At 40.6% G+C, this 20023-nt stretch overlaps 1 protein-coding gene across 2 annotated transcripts in view; it reads left to right on the top strand.

Annotated features, from left to right (window-relative positions):
• The window catches only part of Morc2 (MORC family CW-type zinc finger 2), a 35815-nt gene that overhangs the window by 2225 nt on the left and 13567 nt on the right, over positions 1-20023 (top strand). For both annotated transcript variants that reach the window (XM_090320475.1, XM_090320474.1), the window contains exons 2-9: positions 5820-5873; positions 6721-6755; positions 13059-13127; positions 13653-13743; positions 16964-17072; positions 18744-18903; positions 19009-19120; positions 19598-19723. In XM_090320475.1, the coding sequence (XP_090176601.1) occupies positions 5820-5873; positions 6721-6755; positions 13059-13127; positions 13653-13743; positions 16964-17072; positions 18744-18903; positions 19009-19120; positions 19598-19723 (756 nt within the window). The remainder of the gene's footprint in view (positions 1-5819; positions 5874-6720; positions 6756-13058; positions 13128-13652; positions 13744-16963; positions 17073-18743; positions 18904-19008; positions 19121-19597; positions 19724-20023) is intronic.

Below are 20023 nucleotides of genomic sequence, written 5' to 3'. Positions count from 1 at the left end.
TAATGCAGTAGGTCCTAGGTGGGCTTGCTTGCTTTTTCATAAAGCACTTTTACACTTTAATAAAAGATCTTATTTTTAGCCTATGCTAGTGAGTTTCTACTTTGAGAATTCTGAGCTATTTCTCTCTTTCTCTTTTTTTCTCCTTTACCAGTCCTGAGCTTGGGTTCAGGGTCTGAGCACTGTCCTGGAGTTTTCTCAAGGTTAGAGTTCTACCACTTGAGCCACAGTATCCTTCTGGCTTTTTTCTATGTATGTGTTACTGAGGCATCAAACTCAGGTCTTGGTGTGTGTTAGTTAAGCACTCTGCCACGCAGCCAAATTCCTGGCCCTCTCCTTCCCTTTTTTTTTTCTTTTGTTATTGCATAGGTTATTAATGGTAAGTGGGCAGTGTCAAGGCAAAGAATCAAGTATCACTTAAGTTACTTGTTCAAGGTAATTTTGGAGAACTTTCTTGTGTGAATTTTACTTACCCATTTTAAAGTGAAACTACTTGCTTTAACATAGTAAGGTTGGGCTATCATTTTAGAAGGTCTGGGATTTCCTATCTGAATAACAGCTTTGAGACTTTTGACGTCATTTTGCTTTTGAATGTGTCTAGTCTTAACAGAAGAAAATAGCAATATACCAGGTTTTGTTTTGTTTTTGCTTTTTCTCTTTCAGACAGTAGGTAGCACAGGCTGGTCCCAAACTCCTTATTCTACTTCAGTCTCCTCAGTCCTGGAATCTTCACACATGCCACCATGCTTGGCATCTGAGTTGTTTTCTTTGGTAACTAAGTTTGAGATTTCTTTGTTGTGGTAACTTGTTCTCAGAGGAAATGAAAAATTTCAAATTCTCACCTGCTATGACTTGTTATGTTAATTATAATGTTGGAAAATGGACTTTCTTGTGTTAAGTGGCTTAGTGAGACATCTTTTAGGGAAGAAAGATTGCTCTTACATTATAGTACCTTCTCTTTTCTGTTAAAATGTTAAACTACATGACAATTTTAAAATATGTTGACATCTGCACTATTGCTAAATTATAAATTATGAAAGAAATGATGCCTTGTTTACCTCCTATTTAATGTAGACTTGCAAAGTCCAAACTAGAAGGATGGACATCATTGCGGTTTAGTGAAAAGTCTGGTCTTGGGAGCTAATTCACCTTAAATTTCACTGGCTCATATCTAGGTCCTTGGACATCAGCTTATTGAACTTCAATTTCTTCTTCCTCTGTGGAGTTCATCTGATAGTGTGATGCTTATAAGGACACTGTCAAATGATATAAAGTTCTTAGCTCATACATGGTATGCATCCAATAATGGGGAGTATTAGTAGCTCACTAGTGCTAAAACTGGAGCTTAATCTGAGGGCCTCATGCTCACTTGACTTTTTTGCTTACAACTGCGCTCTTTGATCCAAGCTTCCAATTCTGACTTTTTTACAAATTAGAGATAGAGTCTTGAGGATTTGTCTCCTGGGCTGACTCGGAATTTTGATCCTTCTGCTCTGGCTTTTTACTAGTAAGAGATAAGAGTCTCAAGAATCTGTTACCTGGCCTGACTTTGAATCGATCCTCAAGGATCTTAGCTTCCTCAGTAGCTAAGTTAGTGTGCTGTGATTTTAGTCACTCAGGCAGATAAATTCTTAGTAAATTTAGAGTCTTTTCATAAAAGGCATTTTATACTGTTAAGTACTCTTTGGTGGTGGATTTTTTTTTTTTTTTGCCAGTCCTGGGCTTGACCTCAGGGCCTGAGCACTGTCCTTGGATTTTCTCAGGGCTAGAGCTCTACCTCTTGAGCCTCAGCACCACTTCCAGCTTTTTTCTATGTATGTGGTACCGAGGAATCAAACCCGGGTCTTCGTGCATGCTAGGCAAGCACTCTACCACTAGGCCAAACTCCCGGCCCCTGGTGGTGGATTTTTATGAATACTGTTGCTACTGTAGTGGTGGTGATGTCCTTTAGTATAAGGTATATATGTGAATCACTTGATTTGCCATACCACCTTGTGGTCTGATAGAGCAGGATGCTTAAGTATTAAGATGGCTGCTTTTTTCCATATAAAACATTTTTAAATTGGCATTTATTAAATTGCACATAATTATATCATGACATTTTCATATACGTATGTGTTATATTTTGATCACAATACTCCTATTTTTTCTTAGCCCTCTTCCTCCAACATGGCTTTTTTGCAATGTCTCTGTTTGCACATTGAATAACTTTTCTTGGACCTAGGATATTTCTAAGTTATTTTAGTAATATATAAAGTGAACATAGAGGACACTGTCAACTCAGAGACTTCAATTTCTTATCATTTACAAGCCAGTTGAATGTAAAATAGTTGTTCTAGAATTTTACTAAGAGCAGAGACAACTTTGTGTGTCTGTGTGTCTGTCTGTCTGTCTGTCTGTCTGTCTGTTTTCTGTCTGTCTCAATTCTGGAGTTTGATCTCAGGGACTGAGTACTGTCTCTGAGCTTTTGATTTTTTTTCTTAAGGCTAATGCTCTACCAGTTCAGCCATAGCTTTACTTCCAGCTTTATTGGTGGTTAAAGAGAATTTCATGGATCTTCCTGCTGGGTTAGCCTTGAACTGTGATCCTCTGCCTCCTTACAGCTGTCAGTGGCTTTTTAACTAAGGCAGTTTAACATAACTAAGAACTCAGCAAAAACTGTCACTGTGTTGTGGACTTGTAGGTAATCTGTTGGTTTAGATCATTTTCCTTACAGAACAAGCTAATTAATTTACACCCCAATTTGTCATTGGAAATGCTGAGCTGCAAAAACTGTTTCTACTATGGCATGACCAGTTGAAAGCGGAAGTTTATAAAAATAAGTGTCTTTTTCCAGATGGCTGATTTTTCTTGGATCACATGCAAAGAATTATTAGTTCTATGAAGAAAAGAATTCTTTTGATAGCTATCTCAAATGCCATCTAAAATGAATACTACTGTTTAGTAGAATATGTATCTTTTTAAAAAGGGAATTTTGCAGTTGGTATGCTTTCAGTTATTTACAATTTTAAGAAATATTTCCAACTATCATGTTAGCACCTGAGAGATCCATCATTAATTAGCTAGATATCTAATGTTACCAAAATTTGTCATAAAAGGCCTTTTGTATCATATGCATGGCCATCACAAAAATACTCTTGCTGCATTTAAAGGTATCTGTTAGCTTATTTAAAATATGTATGTGTAGGGGCCGGGAGTTTGGCCTAGTGGTTAAAGTGCTTGCCTAGCATGCATGCAGACCCGGGTTCGATTCCTCGGTACCACGTACATAGAAAAAAGCCAGAAGTGGTGCTGAGGCTCAAGAGCTAGAGCTCTAGCCTTGAGAAAATCCAAGGACAGTGCTCAGGCCCTGAGCTCAAGTCCAGGACTGGCAAAAAAAAAAAAAAAAATATGTATGTGTGGACCAGCATTGATAGTGTGTAGGACAAGAAAGACTTTGGAATTTTTTTTCAGGCCTCTGGAATTCTTTCTTACATGCGGAATTCTTCTTTACATGTGTAAAGGCACATTTCTAAACTTTGTACAAAACACTGAAAATTTGGAGTACTTTGTGCTTACCCTTTTGAGAGCTTACTGGATTCTAAATACTGCTTTCATATGAAACTCTCAGGAATAGGTAGTGCCAAAATACAGTTGCTATTTTAGATTTGGTTTCCATGTCTTTGTGGTAGAAGTATCAAAATTGATTTTTCTGATAATTCCTATGAACTGTTCTTGCCACCAAAGGCTAGAAACTTCATTTTTTTAACCTCATATTCTAAAGTTAGTACATTTGGATATTGTGGTTGTTATTAGTATAGTTGTGCTTTTTTTTCCCCCCCTCACCAGGAGCTATATTTCTGAGATTACTTAACATTAAAGTACTGGTTCACTTTTAAGTAGGAAATATTACAATAGAATTTGTTATTTTGCATTTTTAGGCAGCTGTTTTCTGAAAAGAATGCAGAGTATTGAAAACTAACTTAGGAGTCACTTATCAATCAGTCTAGTGGACAACTCAAAGCTGGAGAGCAAATCTTAGATTCATGTTTTTGTTTTTGAGACAGTTTCAATATGTATGTAGCACAGGCTAACCTAAACTTTAGGATCCTCGTCCACCTGAGTGCTGAGATTACAAGCAATGTACCACACCAGCATGTCCAGCTGAGAGTTAAATACAAACAAATGGCTCTTTTAGGCAAGTTTGCTTATAGAAATTTAGTTCTTCCTTGTGGCATAGTTAAGAATTGCATTTTAGAGGTTGGAAGGTGGCTGAGTTTGTAGAGCTCTAGCCAGTTAGCAAAAACAGCAGATACTGAGTTCCAGTTCCCATCTGGAACCTAAAAAAGAAAAGAAGTACATTTTAGCCAGAAAAATGCAAACTCTACTTTGTAAATCTTGATGATAACTCCTATCTTTGATTCTTAGCAACAGGTATGTTCACTGATCTCATTGGGGGTAAGTTTTTTAAAATTTTAGAAGCTGGTAGACTTAAATTCAAAATTTATTCTTAGAAAACTTTGAGGAAAATCTACGGTTCCTGGATGGTTCAGTTGAGTATTTTATAAACAACTGTTTTATAGTTTATAGCAGTATGAGGACATGGCAGTATAATGATATAATTAGAGATTTTAGATGCTGGTTATTTAATATTGTTGTCCCCTAAATTCCTAGAAAAATTAAATTGGTGTATTGGCTGAAACTTCCCCCCCCCCCCCGCAAAAAAAAGCAGACTTGAATATTTAGGAAAAATTGATAAGTGTACGAATCAGTGATTTTGTATTTTCTCAAGCTGAAAGTCAAGCTAGTTGTATAGGTGGCTCTTTGTGGCTATATGCTATTCGATTTAATGAGGACCTATTCTGGGAAAGGCATAAATTAAAGTGTGAATTGGAAAAGTAAACTCATATGCTTTTGTGTAGTTTAAAAGCAAGACCATTACTTTTGAAAGCAGGAGAGAATAACAGTGATCGTGACTCGATTAAGTTTTGGCTAAAGGGATCTAATACTCTCTTATTCTTTAGAAGGACAACATCTTGGTGTGGTCTTCTGGGAATCCTGGTTGACTTCTTTAAGAAGGGGGAGCCCATGAGCATTTCTTTTAGGAAGCTGCTGAAAGTTTGGTTTGAAAAAATATCCAAGTACTACATTATTTAAGATATAAAGATGTGCACATATAAGATATCTGCTTATAATTCTTCCCATGAGGTATATAGAAGCTGACAGAAACAAAATGAAAGGAAACATAAAATACATTTTTACTGATGGAATATCTCTACTTTTAACATTTGATACATATGAAAGTTTCAATGCTTTAGAGTAGGTTTATCAACTCAAAATTATAAGAATAAGCATTTCTCAGCAGATAACAGGACTTGGTTACACTTGAAAGGAATTCTTCAAAATCTTGAGTGGTAGAGATGTTGAAATTTCAGTCACATAAGCTGTAATTGTAGCTACTCAGGAAGTAGAGATCTGAGGATCATGGTTTGAACCCAACTAGGCAAGAGAATCTGTGAGACTTACCTCCAATTAATCATCAGAAAACTGGGAATGACACTGTGGCTCAAAGTGGTAGAATGCTAGCCTTGAGCAAAAGAGCTCAGGGTCAGTACCCAGCCCCTGAGCTTAAGCAGCAGTCTAGGACTAGCGAACACATGTGCGCATGTATATACACACACACACACACACACACACACACTCAGTAGTATAAATCAGTAGTGCACATGGAGATTTTAGATTCTCTTTCTCCTGTAATCTTTTAAATATTTAGGACTTAGGCTTACTAGGAATCATTATCAATTCATAATTTTTTTGCTGAGTCTTTGCATTTGTAATTTCAGAACTACTCATGAATTCTTGTTTGGTGCTCTTGCTGAACTGGTTGATAATGCAAGGTAGGTAGTCTTCTAGCATTTAAGCTGCTTAGAGTGGAAACTTTTTGGATCATTGTGACCTTTGCTCTCTGAAGACTTGAGAAGACATTTCTGTAGTAGTTGTAACTGCCAAGAGACCTAATAGCAACAAATATTTTTAATAGTGCTTTAATTGGCACTTATACTTTGCTTCTTGATTAACTTAAGTTTGTTCGTTATTATTTCTGTCCTAACCTAAAATAGTGAACTTAATTATCTCTCAAACAACCTTCCTTTGTGTATTAGAGTATCATAATTGTGGAGAAATATGATACAAACTTAGGAGACAAATTAATGGGACAGATGAGCTGTGATTTTTAATTTGTGTTTCCAAGACAGTACACTAATGAACGTTTTTGTGTGTGTGTGTGTGTGTGTGTGTGTGTGTGTAAAAACTAGGTCAGAGTTTTGTATCTTCCCAAAATGTTTTATTGCAAGGAGACTCACACTGTTCAGATTGTCTTTCATTGTTAGTAGCTGTTCTTGGGAAAAAAATCACTGTTCAACATTGTTAATAGTTCTTAGTGATGGAAGCATATCAATATTATTGTATAAAACTAAATACAAGTTTGGGCTCATTCATAGACAAAGATCTTAGACCAATAAAGGTTTTATTTATGATTAATTTTGAAAATACTGTCTTGGAGTTCTTATTCTTAAATACAGACATAAAATTCAAGTATGCCATTTATTGGCCATTCTTGACTCTGAAGGAAGAAGAGGGTAAGAGTTCATAGTAGTACTTTGAAATAGTTTCTGAATGAACTTGCTTATAGTTAACCTGACTGATACTTCATATTCTCCTTTGGCGCTTGCCTTTTCTTTGCAGGGATGCTGATGCCACCAGAATAGATATTTATGCTGGTAAGTCTGACTTTAAACATTTTTTCTTCTAATGTCCAGTTCTTAATGAGTTCCCAAGAAGATAGGAAATAATTGGTTTCTGGCTGGGCACGGTAGCTCCCGCCTGTCACTGTCACTGGCCATTTATTTATTTACATTCTGTGTCAGTCTTGGGCTTGAACTCAGGGTCTGGGCACTGTCCCTGAGCTTCTTTTGCTCACTTGAGCTACACCTCTACTTCTGGCTTGATGGTAAATTTAGTCGAAATAAGAGTCTCACAGATTTTCTTATTCTAGCTGGCTTTGGGGTCTGATCCTGATTTGGCTGGTCTTTTATTTATTTTTAAAAATAATTTGTTGTTCAGTAATTTGCACCAGCACCTCTTTTGATTATTTAAAAATCTAGAGACAAAATAGAGAAAGTGTTATTTTGTGAACACTTTTGAAAGGTATGTGTATGGGTATTTATACAGAGTTATATATGTCTACATATATGTGCAAATTGTACTGAGGAATGTACTGAGGTTTGAACTCAGGGCCTTCTGCTTGCCAAGACAGCTTATCACTTGAGCCACGCCTTTAGCTCTTTTGCCTTTTTTTTTTTTTTTTGGCTGTGGGGCTTGAACTCTGGGCCTGGGAGCTTCCTTGAGCTCTTTAGCTTAAAGCTACCACCCTACTCCTTGAGCCACAGTGCCACTTCCAGTTTTCTAGTGGTTAATTGGAGATAAGAGTGTCAAGGACTTCACTGCCACTATCCTTAGATTTCAGCCTCCTAAGTAGCTAGGATTGCAGGCTTGAGCCACCGCGCCCGGTTTTGTGTTTTTGCTGGTGTGGACGGATGTGATCCTCCTGTTTATGGTTCCTACATAACTGGAATGTCAGGTGCATACCACCATGCCCAGCTATTTTTTTTTTTAACCAGTCCTGGGGCTTGAACTTAGGGCCTGCACACTATTCTTAGACACTTTTTGCTCAAGGCTAGCACTCTGCCATTTGAGCGACAGTGCCACTTTCAACTTTTTCTGTGTATGTGGTATGCAAGCACTCTTCCACTAGGCTATGCTCCTAGACTCACCTATTTTTTTGAGATAAAGTCCCGCTAACTTTTCCCAGCTGACCTCAAATTGTGATCTTTCCATCTACCCTCCAAGTAGCTAGAATTGTAGAGGTGAGCCACTGAACCTGGCAGAGGTCATATTTGAATAACATCTTGCTTCTGAACGTCTGTGTGTTTTATGTGTTAGATAGTGCTATACAGTTATCAACCCTTCTTCATGGATTCACTTGGGAACAGCACATTCATAACAGTTCTCAAACCTTTAATGTCACATAATTATGGATACTCTCCAGATAGATGCTGAAGTTCTCATGCCTAAAGTGCTTGGAGCAAAGAAAATATTTAGAGCATGTACATATCAGCTACACTTCTTCAATTCTGAAAGTCCTCTCTTGAAAAGTGGTCTCACTTTTGAAACAGGGTCTCATTTTGTGACTCCTTTTAGATTTAGAAACAGGAAGAAGGGGTACAATAGAAGAACGTGAAGGCTACTAAAGACAGGGGTGCCTTTCCAGTTTGCTCCTAAATGTGCTTTCAGCAATAGTAGCAGTTATCTTGAAAAGAGCAGAGGCTGTTTTAACCATTTCACAGATGATAAAGTGGAGAAAAGTGGGCCCTAATCCAAACGTGTGATACCATCAACAAATAATCATAACTGAGTATTTGGAAGAACTTTAAAAGAGCAGATGATCTTTGCTCCTCCATGCCACCTTTGATGGGTGAATTTCTACAAGGAAATTTAGTTCTTGTGCAGAATTCTGCAGAACAGTTACGATTTCAATTTAAGTGAAAAATGCTCAGTGTTCATTTGTTTTAAGCTTGGTGTTCTTCCTCTTGTGCTTTGGGAAATGTGTAGAGGATGGGCTTAGACCTTTGCTCTAAGAACTTAGCCTCTAATTGGGGAGACAATTAGCACACTACAAATGATTAGAGAATGCTAACTAGATCTTAAGGGAACAGTCAAGATAGTTAAGGATTAAATGGTGTGATGGAAGCAGAAAGCAGCATAGTGTTTTGGAAAAACAGTTTTTTTTACTCTTAAGTACTTTGAGATTGCAAGGATTGGAGGAGGTATTCTGAACTTCACATTTTATTACCTTAGTGCTTTACTGTATTCAAAGGGAAGATAAAAGCAATGGGATCATAATTTTAATAGTTTGAGTGAGGAAAAGTATTGTCTTATCTCCTATATAAAAACTAGATTGATACTTTTTCCTCAGATATAAGATATGAACTGAGGCCGGGAGTGGTGGCTCATGCCTGTAATCCTAGCTACTCAGGAGGCTGAGATCTGAGGACTGTGGTTCAAAGCCAGGGCACTAAAGGCCCTGAAACTCTTTATCTCACTAGAAAACAGGAAGTTGGGCTATGGCTCCAGGAGTAGGGCAGTAGCCTTGAGCGGTAGAGCTCAGGGACAGCACCCAGGCCCAGAATTCAAGCCCTATGACCAACAAAAAAAAAAAAAAAAAAAAAATCCAGCAACAACAAGCAAACAAAAGCAAAAAATAAAAACCCACAAAAAGCTAAAAAGAGAAAGGAGCCAGTCTTTCAAAGTACAGAGATATTCACTTACCTAAAGTATTATTGTTAGTTACAACCAGACCATGAAGATGGGCCTGTTAGATACGGATTCTGAGTTTTGTTTAATGCAGGCCCTGGGTCTTGAACTCAAGGCCTGGGTACTCTCCCTGCGATTGTTTTTTTTTTTTTTTGTTTATTTGTCTGTCTCTCTGCCTGTTTTTCTCAAGGCTAGTACTCTAGCAATTGAACCATAGCTCTACTTCCATGTGATAAAGAGTCCCATGGATTTGCCTGCCTGGGCTGGCTTTGAACTGTGATTCTCTGATCTCAGCCTAATAAGTAGTTAGGATTACAGGCATGAGCTATTGGTACCTGGCCTAGATTGAGTTTTTATTGACTTTCTTATCTTTTTGGCAGCTTAGTACCACTTCCTCTAAGAGGGATCCCTGAGCTGGGAATATGGCTTTGTGGTAGAGTGCTTGCCTAGCATGTGTGAAGCCCTTGGTTTGATTCCTCAGTACCAAATAAACAGAAAATAATACCAGAAGTGCAGCTGTAATTCAAGTGGTAGAATGCTAGCCTTGTGCGAAAGAAGCTGAGGGAAGTGCCCAGACCCTAAGTTGAAGCCCCAGAACCCCCCCCCCAAAAAAAAAGAGGGATTCCTTTTGTTATTGAAGATGATGGCTAACAAATGGAAACAATGAAAGTGCTCATTTGGAGCCTGTAAAGTTTGCAGAATAAAATAAAGAACCTGTGTGTCATTTCATAACAGCTTCTGTAAAGGAGACTGTGTATCACCTACAACTTCAACTTAGAGCTTCAATTTATATCTCCTCACTTTCTTTTTTCTTTCCATTTGTGACAGTGTGTCACTGTGTAGCCCAGGCTGGCTTCAAGGTCAAGATCCTCCTACCACAGTCTCCTAAGTGCTGGAATTTCAGGTGTACACCACCACACCTAGCTCTTCACCTATTTCCAACTCAAGAGGAGTTGAATGGAGGGGTATCAGGTTTGGTTGGAGAAGCTGAACTTAGTGTTAGAGGAGTTTATAAGTACAGCCTTTTTTGCTGCTATGCTGATGCCTCCCAAAATTCCCTCACTTGAGAATCTGAGGCAGAAGCATCACAAGTTCAAAACCAACATAGGGAGTCCTAGCACACCTGTACTACATAGTGAAACCTGTGTCAAAAAAAAATTTCTTTTTAAAAGTTCAGCTTTCTGCCTAGTTCTGACAAACGTACACAGCTGCCACCAGGATCTGAAACAGCTGTGAAGAAGCCAAATTGGCTTTGTCTTTCTTGCTTCTAAGCAAGTACCGTTGGAGGGGAGCATATAATCCCAGTTGTTTTTATACTTTTCCCCTTGATTTAGAATTTCGCATCCATTGTACTTTAGTTCCTTGGAAACTTTAGGTATCATTCACTTGATTGGCTGTTAAGGAATAAATAGTGGAATGGCTGGCAAGATAGTTTTGAACTATGCTTAGTTTTCTTGTTGGTGCTACACCAGTGTTTCTTATGGGGTGTGTCTCCCCATGAGCAAATTCTCAGACGCTACCTTAGATCTGGGCAGTCAGACTAAGGTCCAGCCTACATTCTGTGTTTTTATAAGCTCTTCAGGTGATTCTTAGGCATGTTACACTTTGCTCTTGTGGCTTCTTTCTACTGCTTCTCCTTTAGTTAACTCCCATCACTTTAGAGAGCAGCAAAAATTAGAATTCATTAGACTACAAGCTCAGTAAAGACACTGGGCACATCTATCTGTATTGGTAACTGCTCTTTTCCCCACCATAGGAGGTTTTCAGTAGTCATCAGAAAATGGTTTGTGTGTACCTCATCCCCAGGTGATTATACCATTCTACTTGTTTATAAGTTGATGTTAATTCTGAACTAATCTCTCCTGCCCCAAGGAATTAGTACATGTACCACAAACCTGGATAGTCCTAAACATTTACAGTCATTATATGGCTTTACCAAAGTCTTTTAGTCTCGTAAAATACATTTAAAAAACAAAAAAACCCTTGAGCCACTGTTAACTGATGGTGAAAGGCTTAGAAAGTAGCTTCTTGGGTACTTCAAGGGATCTTGGGGACTTTTCAGATGCATTTGACTTAAGCTAATTTCTAGATTTTAGAGTTTGATGTACCTTTTATGGCATAGTATATGCAAATAGCTTTAAGCTAAAGTTAGAACTCTACTGCCGGCAGACTCTATGCCTGACCTATTTTGAATCTTCGTATCGGTTTTGCTTCTGCCGGATGGAAACGCTGATATTTCCCCTCCTACTTTTCTTGTACTTGTTCTTGCTCACCACATCTCATTTGGACTCTCCAGTAATAGGAGACACTGCAATGGAGAGGAGTTTTCTTATCTACCAGTAGTACTTCCAGGAAGATTCTCTATCCTGGACTTTTAAGAGGTACTTGTAGTGCAAGTTCAGCTTCCTGAACACCAAGAGATATTGAAAATCACTGTGGTTTATAGCCCTTTCAAAATAGCATTTTAAAATAAACCAGTCTGTTTGCCAGGGGGCAATAACAACTCACTTAAATTTTTAACTTGAGGGGAGGACAAAGAGAATTTAAAACAAACATGCCAGCATTAATAGTTGTACAGAGTTGGTGAACTGCAGCTTGAGAGTAAGAAAAAAAAAATCCTCTTATGAATGAGGTTACAAGCATCCTTACATTTGTCCTTTTCATACATGAAGATTTCCTTCCTTTTTAGTAGCAAGTGCTACTTTTGTCCCTGTGCCAAGCAGTGGACCATGAATAGCATGTTATACTTAGGTTGATGTTAGCTTGCGTAGTTCCCCTGCTTCCACCTCTGCTTCAGTCTTTCTTTCAAGTCTACATCTTTCTGATTCCAAGACTAGCATCTACTGTTGATTTTAAAGGCACCTTGGAAACTAGTATAACACCTTTCCTGTTTGGGAATCTCTTCTCTGTTGTCTTTGACATGCTAGATCCAGACTGCTTTGAGTTACCACATGTTGATGATACAGGATACATGTATTGAAAGAAGTTCTTAATCTTCTCACTGGAATGGCAGCCACTCTCTTGTGTTTCCTTCCTGTTTAGTGAGGAAGTCTTGCCATGGCTGTTGGATCTTATTGCCAGAGGACTCTTACAATCAGACAAGTCCAGCTGCTGTACCTTGTATCATCTTATTCCCTTTCAGGGACCCATTGCTAGTAGGGAATATGATGAGTACAAAATAGCACCCAAACTATAGTTGGCCTGAAAATGAGCATATATTAATTGTCATATAGTAATTCTTTTAGATGGCAGCCACTTCCATTGTGCCATGTCATGGCCAGCTTCCTTTTTACTGAAGGCTTTCCCAGATTTAAGTCACAAAGAGAAAGGGATAGCCACTGAGTTTGAGGAGTATAGATAAGGTGCAGCATGTAATAGAGTACTTCTTTGACTATGGTGTCTACAGTGTAGGGCAGATGTAATAGTAATCTAGGCTGGTATGGTTAGATGCTGGACTAGGTAGTATATACCACCTTCTTGTAGCTTCCCCCAAATCTTTGTTGTGAATTAGCTTTGGAACACATTTGGGATGGGATTCATACCCTGAAAGGTTTTGAAATTTAATTCACATTATCTAGGACTATTAGAGAAGCTAGATTTGACCTGACCCTTTTGTACTACGCTTCACATTACTTCTTCTTCGGTTCATACCCATGTTGCTGATCTCTAGTGAATACCAGCCTACTAATGGCAGCTGCTTCTTTTTCTAGAAAGACGAGAGGATCTTCGAGGAGGATTTATGCTTTGCTTTTTGGATGATGGAGCAGGAATGGATCCGAGTAAGTGATGAGATGATTGTTTTGCTTTTGGGGGAGGACATAAGCGTTTTTATAAAATACTTATCATTAAACTTGTTGTTTAGTGGCCTCACTGTTGCTGTAGGGAAAGAGAGAAACATGGTAAGTTAGAGACCAGTTGCAACATTTCAATTACACAGTTTAATTCCACTGTGTATCTGCTAGATCGTGTCCTAACACAGGAGGTACAATCTGAATGGCAACTTGAAGTCAGATACCTGTCTCTGTATGTGGTATTCATCTGTTTGCACAACATCCTGAAGTCAGAACTACTGAGGTCTCCCCCAGCCTGTTACCATGTTTTGGTAACAGAAAACATGGCACAGTGATAGTACTGACAAGCCATGCACATGGCCTCCATGTGCCTATAGTTGTCACTTTCCTGGGAGAGAGATTTTAGCACACACAACAGCCATACCTGGATTTAACAAGGCCTTAGACTTGGAGAAGCATGGAAGATATAGTTAGTATTTAGCCTCTCACTTTCTCTTGTGTCTTCCGCTTCAGGTGATGCTGCCAGCGTGATCCAGTTTGGGAAGTCAGCCAAGCGAACACCGGAGTCCACTCAGATTGGGCAGTATGGGAATGGGTTGAAATCGTAAGTAGACTGGAAGCCTGTCCCAGGGCTGAACACAAAAGCACTGTCCTCCCACTAACCTTCTACAACCGTGACTCCAGAAAATTAGAAGTGATGATTTGAGTGTAATTTACCAACTGCTTGTCTAGCTCTGTGTGCGGTATAGAATGAAAAATAGGGAGAGGCTGTGTTTCTCTCAGCATGGTGCTCTAGAACTGTGCCTCTCCTTGTACTGAAAATTCTGCAGTTGAAGATGGGAGCAGTTCTTTCATAGGATTGGGAGGTGTAGAAGGTAGTGAGGGGTTGACCTCATGATAACAGTGTTTCTGAGGACCTGCTGTGTGTCATGCTTTGTGCTAGGTACTGGGGAGCCAGTGTGTGTGTGAGAGAGAAGCTTCCCCCACCTCCTTCAGGGTTGATGCTGTCTTTCATATTTTGAAAGGCCCTTACCTCATGTCTCCAGATCCCCTGAGACCTCTTCGCTCAGCCCTTGGTTCCCATTTGTTTATAAAGTGTTTGGAATGTGTTGTTCTGGTTTTGAGTAAAGCCCCAAGAGAAAGGTTTCTATTTCTGAAATGCTCATTTCCAGCTGTACATACCTTCGGATGGAATAAGACTTGGTGGAAGTGGAGGATGTGCAAATGGAATTAAGAGTCACGTTTCTAGTCATGCTGTGAAAATGTGTTGTTTCTTTCTTGAGAGCGGCTGATGGTTTGGTCTGTCAACAGCCGTTATTGGGCCTCATGTGCCATGTGCTTCTGGTTTAACGGAGAAAGAGAGTGCTTCCAAAGAAATCAGGGATCTGGTTCCTGGACTTTGTGATTTTTCTTTCAAGGTTAGAAACTAGGCGGTAATAATTAGCATCTACCCTCTGTTGGGTAGTGCTGAAGACCCTACATGGGTGGTTTCACTTAGTCCTTGTAGCACAGTGATACCTAGGAATTATGTATTCCCACTTTCAGATGAATAGAGGTTTATAGTGGTAAAATGACTTGCCCCAAATCTAAGCGTCTATATGCACAGTTAGGATATGAAACAGGTTTTTCGAACTGTAAAATGAGAGCTGATATTCAATTCAGTTCAGACAGACAAAGGTTTAAATCTTACCTCACCCATTTCTGTAAGCTGTAGTATTTTTGTTTTTTTGTTTATAAATGGAGATTATAATACCAAATTATTAAAGATTACCTACTGTCATTGCTCTGAAAGTCCGTAGTCTTGTTTCTAGTTTCTATATCCTTGCCATGATGACTCATATTCTAATTTAGTAAGGGATTTTTGTTGTCAGCCTTTTTGTTACTGGTTTTCTGTTGATTCTGGGGCTTGACCTCAGGCCTTGTGCCCTTGCCCAGCTTTCTTGCTCATGGCACATGAGTGATGCCTCCAGTCTATCTTTTTGCTAGATGGATTCTTACTGAATGTTCTGCCCAGGCTGCTTTGAACCATAATCTTTCAGGTCTCAGCTTCCTGAGTAGCATGGATGACGGGTTCCTGATATTCAGTGAGTCTTGATAGGATCAAAGGAACTGTATTTTTCACAAATGAAGTAAATCATCTGGGAACAATCTCCAGAGCATTGTCATAGTGATCTAAGTCCTCCTAAAACTGAGATTTCTCCAGAGTTGGTGGAAACCCTGATTTCCCATCTGGATTGTAGGTTAGCATCTACCTACCCTGTCCTATCAGTTCTCTGGATTCAGTTTTCTCTGAGTATATGTCTTTCCTTATCTAGAAAATGAAGTTTTGGCTGGGTGATGGTGGCTTACCTCTGTAATCTTAGCTATTCATGAGGCTGAGATCTGAGGATCACAGTTCAAAGCCAGTCCAAGCATGGAAGTCTGTGAGACTTTTATCTCAAATTAACCACCAGAAAACTGCAAGTGACTGTGTGGCTCAAAGTGGTAGAGTGCTATCCTCGAGCTGAAGAGTTCAGGGACAGCACCAAGGCCCAGAGTTCAAGCCCCATGACCAATAAAAAAAGAAAGGAAGTCGTGAGCAAGCATAAGCTTTTTCAAAAGGGAGATGATATATGTCCTTTTGCTACTCATAAACTTATGGGAGGAAGGAGAAATTGAAGGGGAAAGAGCTCTGCCAACACCTCGGGTGCTGGAGGAAGAGAAGAAACAGGATTTGGCAGCCCCTAGGGCATCTCTAGACAATGTCCCAGGAGTTTTCCTGAGTGTCTGGGGAAATGGGGCATGACACATTTGTGTGCTTGGCATGATAGTCTGGTTTGTGTTTGTACTCAGATGAGAGTAACGAGACTTCCACCTCTGTCATTTCCTGGGGGGGAGGGGCTGAGGACTAATGAGATAATAGCCATAAAGCACTAGAAGCTGCTCAGAAAAAGCTAAACAACCTTACTATTGAGTGGGCAGTCCTCCTACTGGTGCTTCATGCTTCTATTCTTCATGCTGCCTAGTAAGGCCTGTCCCTGCCTGCTCCCTGGAAGGATTAACATAGCTAAGATGGAAGGAAGCCATCAATTCCAGACTTTTCTTTACTTGTGGAAGCTCAGTTCCCAGAGACTGGCAGCATCTCCTGCCTGTGTCCAAAGGAGCTCAAGGTGGCAAAGCAGTTCTGAGACAGATTATGGCTGCAGTTACTGGATGTCAGCCAGTCCTAGGCCTCCTTGAACACAGTTGTCAAAAGCTCCTGTGTTTGGTTGAGCCTTGAGTTCATTCTGGCTTTTGGAACACACGTAAGCATATGTATTGAACTTTCCCCTGATGGTGTTGCCATTTGCTAAATGGACAGGAGGCGTGTTTGTGTCAGTGAAGGAAGGCTAGAATGGGAACTGAGTGTGTCCCACACAGAGGTGGCGTGTTCACGGTGCCACTTATTGAAGTGGTGTAGCGCACACAGTGGTCCTCGTGTGGCTAGGATGAACCCTGTATTCAAGGGCAATTACCTGTTCATCTGTGGCTGAGAGTCCGACTGACGTGAGGCTTGTGGGCAGTAGTAAATATCTGGAAAGATGAAAGGTGGAAAGAGAGCCCTGTGTGGAGGCTTCAGTGTGGTTGAGAAAGTTGTAGGTAAAGCCTAGGAATTACAAACTAGCAGAAAAGTAAAGGAAAGAGTGTTGGCTGAATGAAGACTGGAACTCAGCTTAAAGACCATAAAGAGAGCTGTTAGTTTCAGACACATTGGTGTGTGTGTGAGGGGGGGAGAGGGGCTTCTCTTTAGGATGAGCTTTCAATTCCTGGGGGAATAACCAGTTTTCTCTTTTCTTATTGTAAAGAGGCTCAATGCGTATTGGGAAAGATTTTATTCTCTTCACCAAGAAAGAAGATACTATGACCTGTCTCTTCCTGTCCCGTACCTTTCATGAAGAGGAAGGCATCGATGAAGTAGGTCACATCCCTGTGTCCTAAATTGCCACTTGCAGATTCTTGAGTCTGGCCAGGCTGTCTTCACTGCTGGGTTCTTTAGGGCTGCAGAGTTGCAGCACATACTCATTGTTATGGGACTACCTGAGCATAATTGGGCAGGGGGTAAGCAGACAATGTGAGGGAACGCAAAATCTCTCTTGTTTTGTGTGTGAGATCATGGCACTGTGTCATGTAAACCATGCCTCTAGTCCACTTAACCACAGCACCATTTCTGGCATATGTGTGAATGTTGAAGTGGGCAGCTGAGAAACCCTGGTTGTGCTTGCTTAGTAGGAATCATACATAGCAGGGAGGTGAGAGAAATAGAGAATATAGGATCCACAGATGACTGATCAGTGGAGGAGAAGGAGGAAGAAGAGGGGTTGTAGATGACTTGAAGGATTGGTGTGGTAGTTGGGGATGGTGTATAGTTCAGAGCTGGGAAAGAATGGCAAGGGGCAGTTTGGAAGGAAGAGTATAAGTTTGTATAAGTCAACTCTGAGTCTGGACTTGGGGAAAGTCTGGGCTCTGAGATTCTTGATAGTAGATATGCTTACCTCAAGGAGAGAGGGGAGTTAGAAGAGTACCTGGAATCTGGGCAGGCCAACCTGGAAAGGTCAGGGAGAAGAGAAGGCTACAAAAGGATACAGAGGGGCAACCCAAAAGGTAAGAGTGCTCACAGTCTAATGAATGCCATTGTCGCCCAATGCTGCCGTAAAAAATGGAGATGAAGATACAAGTTCACAGAACACAAATGGCACTTCGCGTGGTAGAAAAGCTAGGTTGAAATTTTTTCCTTACTTGGTGCTAAAAGGTCACTGTTTTGGATTGTACTCTACTGTGAACTCAGCCAAGATTTCAAAATAAAGATCATGGTTTAGCTTCAGTGGAATGTGTCCAAACCAGCCCTGTGGTGGAATGCTTTCAGCCAGAAGCTTCTTAGAAACCAACAGTGTTTCAGAACTCTTAGCAGTTTATCACCCTGACACTTGTGGGGATAGAGTCCCTTTGTCCTAAGGATGGGCCATCTGGTTCAGACCCATGAGGTACCACAAGTTTGCTGTATGGAGAGACGCTCTTCAGCCAGTCCTCTGCTGGACTGTGCATGGGGTTTGGCAAGATTTAGGGGAGTAATGTTTGAAGTAGGGGAGCTTGAAGAAAGATAGGTAGTATTTTTTTTAAAAAAACATTACTGAGAAGCAAAATCAAAGTTTGTTACCTGTGAAAGAATGTTAGAAGTTCCCAGTGACCCTCTCACCAAATTCCTAATTCTATCATTCTAGGAAATACCTTCAGGTCCTTTGGGGGATATCATTTTCCTCTTTTTTATATAGTTGTTACCCACATACCATCTATAAATAGTAGTTTAAACTTTTAATTTCATTTTATATAAATGAAATACTACTGTAGGAATTCTTTTGTCAGGGATATCCCAAGCATGGAATTGCCCTTGTAGCTAGACATAAGCCTTCGTGAATCTTAGAAGACTCTGTGGCAAAGAAGCCACAAAACCGTTGGTGACAGACTTTAGTACATAGGCTTACCTCTGGGTTTCATAGAATCACTGGCAAGGGAGCAGCTAGCTGCCTCTTTTTGGGGAAGGCAGTTCTAGGTCCTTACTCCCAGAGTTCACCTGTGTTTACTCCTAAGGTGATAGTTCCGTTGCCCACCTGGAATTCTCGAACCCGGGAACCTGTCACAGACAATGTAGAGAAGTTTGCCATTGAGACAGAACTCATCTACAAGTATTCTCCCTTCCGCACCGAGGAGGAAGTGATGACCCAGTTTATGAAGATTCCTGGGAACAGCGGTAAGGAGGCTTTGAGCCTGCAACCTTTAGAATTCAGGATTTCCAGGGCCACAAGTATCATGGGCCAGGGTTGGCTGGCAGAATAGAAGGATTTCTGTTCCCTAGGAACCTTGGTGATTATCTTTAATCTCAAGCTCATGGACAATGGAGAGCCTGAACTAGACATAGTCTCAAATCCGAAAGATATTCAGATGGCAGAGACCTCCCCAGAAGGAACGTGAGTATGGCTGGGGAAGGGTGGCAAGCCCTGAAGTTAGTCTGAATATTTTTCAAGAAATAAGGAAGAGAGGAAAGCTCCTTCTCTGGATTTCTCTCTGGCTGTGTCAGAGCCGAGAGCTGCCTGCCTACTACCTGTGCAAGGCAACAGGGCTGTGTAGCAGGATAGTAAACAAAACACTAAACTAAGAGTAATAGTCCCTAATTTAATGCCATGATTTAACAGAAGGAACAGGTCTAGGGAAGAGCATTGCCCTGGGGGCCCTGGTACTGCTATGCTAGGGCAGGTGAGGTGCCTTGGGGCACCTGTGCTGGAGATATGGCAAGGTGTGGTGCCTGAGCTGTGGGAGCACACTGCCTTAGGCCAGCAAGAGCTGACCTATGTGAGGTGGAAGGAGGGAGGCCCTGTAGAGAGGCCTTGGTTGGACTCATTAGTGTTCATTGTGGGACAAGTGACATCGTTCCTTTCTGCCTCCAGGAAGCCAGAGAGGCGCTCTTTCCGTGCCTATGCTGCCGTGCTCTATATTGATCCCCGAATGAGGATATTTATCCATGGACACAAGGTGCAGACCAAGAGGCTCTCCTGCTGCCTGTACAAGCCCAGGTAGGGCTGAGGACTGGCTGTGTTTTGAGAGTGTTTGCATTTGGCCAACCTATGATTTGCCAGAATCATTTCTGGATCCTGAGGGAGGGACGGAGAGGTGGAAAGTGGCATAGTGAGCTCTAAGTGCAATGTTATGCAGGAAAGGAAAGAGGCTTTAGCAGAGGCTTGTTTCTGATGTGAGATTAGCAACACCCAGGTGAATAGCAAAGGCACAGTAAGGAATTGGATCTTTTTGGTAAAATAAGCTCAGATTTGCTTCATCACAAGGGCTCAGGGCGCACAGCATGGAAGGAAGTTGCT

Source organism: Megascapheus bottae, chromosome 28 (genome assembly GCF_031878675.1).
Source record: "Megascapheus bottae isolate mThoBot1 chromosome 28, mThoBot2.hap1, whole genome shotgun sequence".
Taxonomy (NCBI): domain Eukaryota; kingdom Metazoa; phylum Chordata; class Mammalia; order Rodentia; family Geomyidae; genus Megascapheus; species Megascapheus bottae.
Note: the sequence above shows the minus strand (reverse complement) of the source record. Positions and strands in the feature narration are given on the sequence as shown.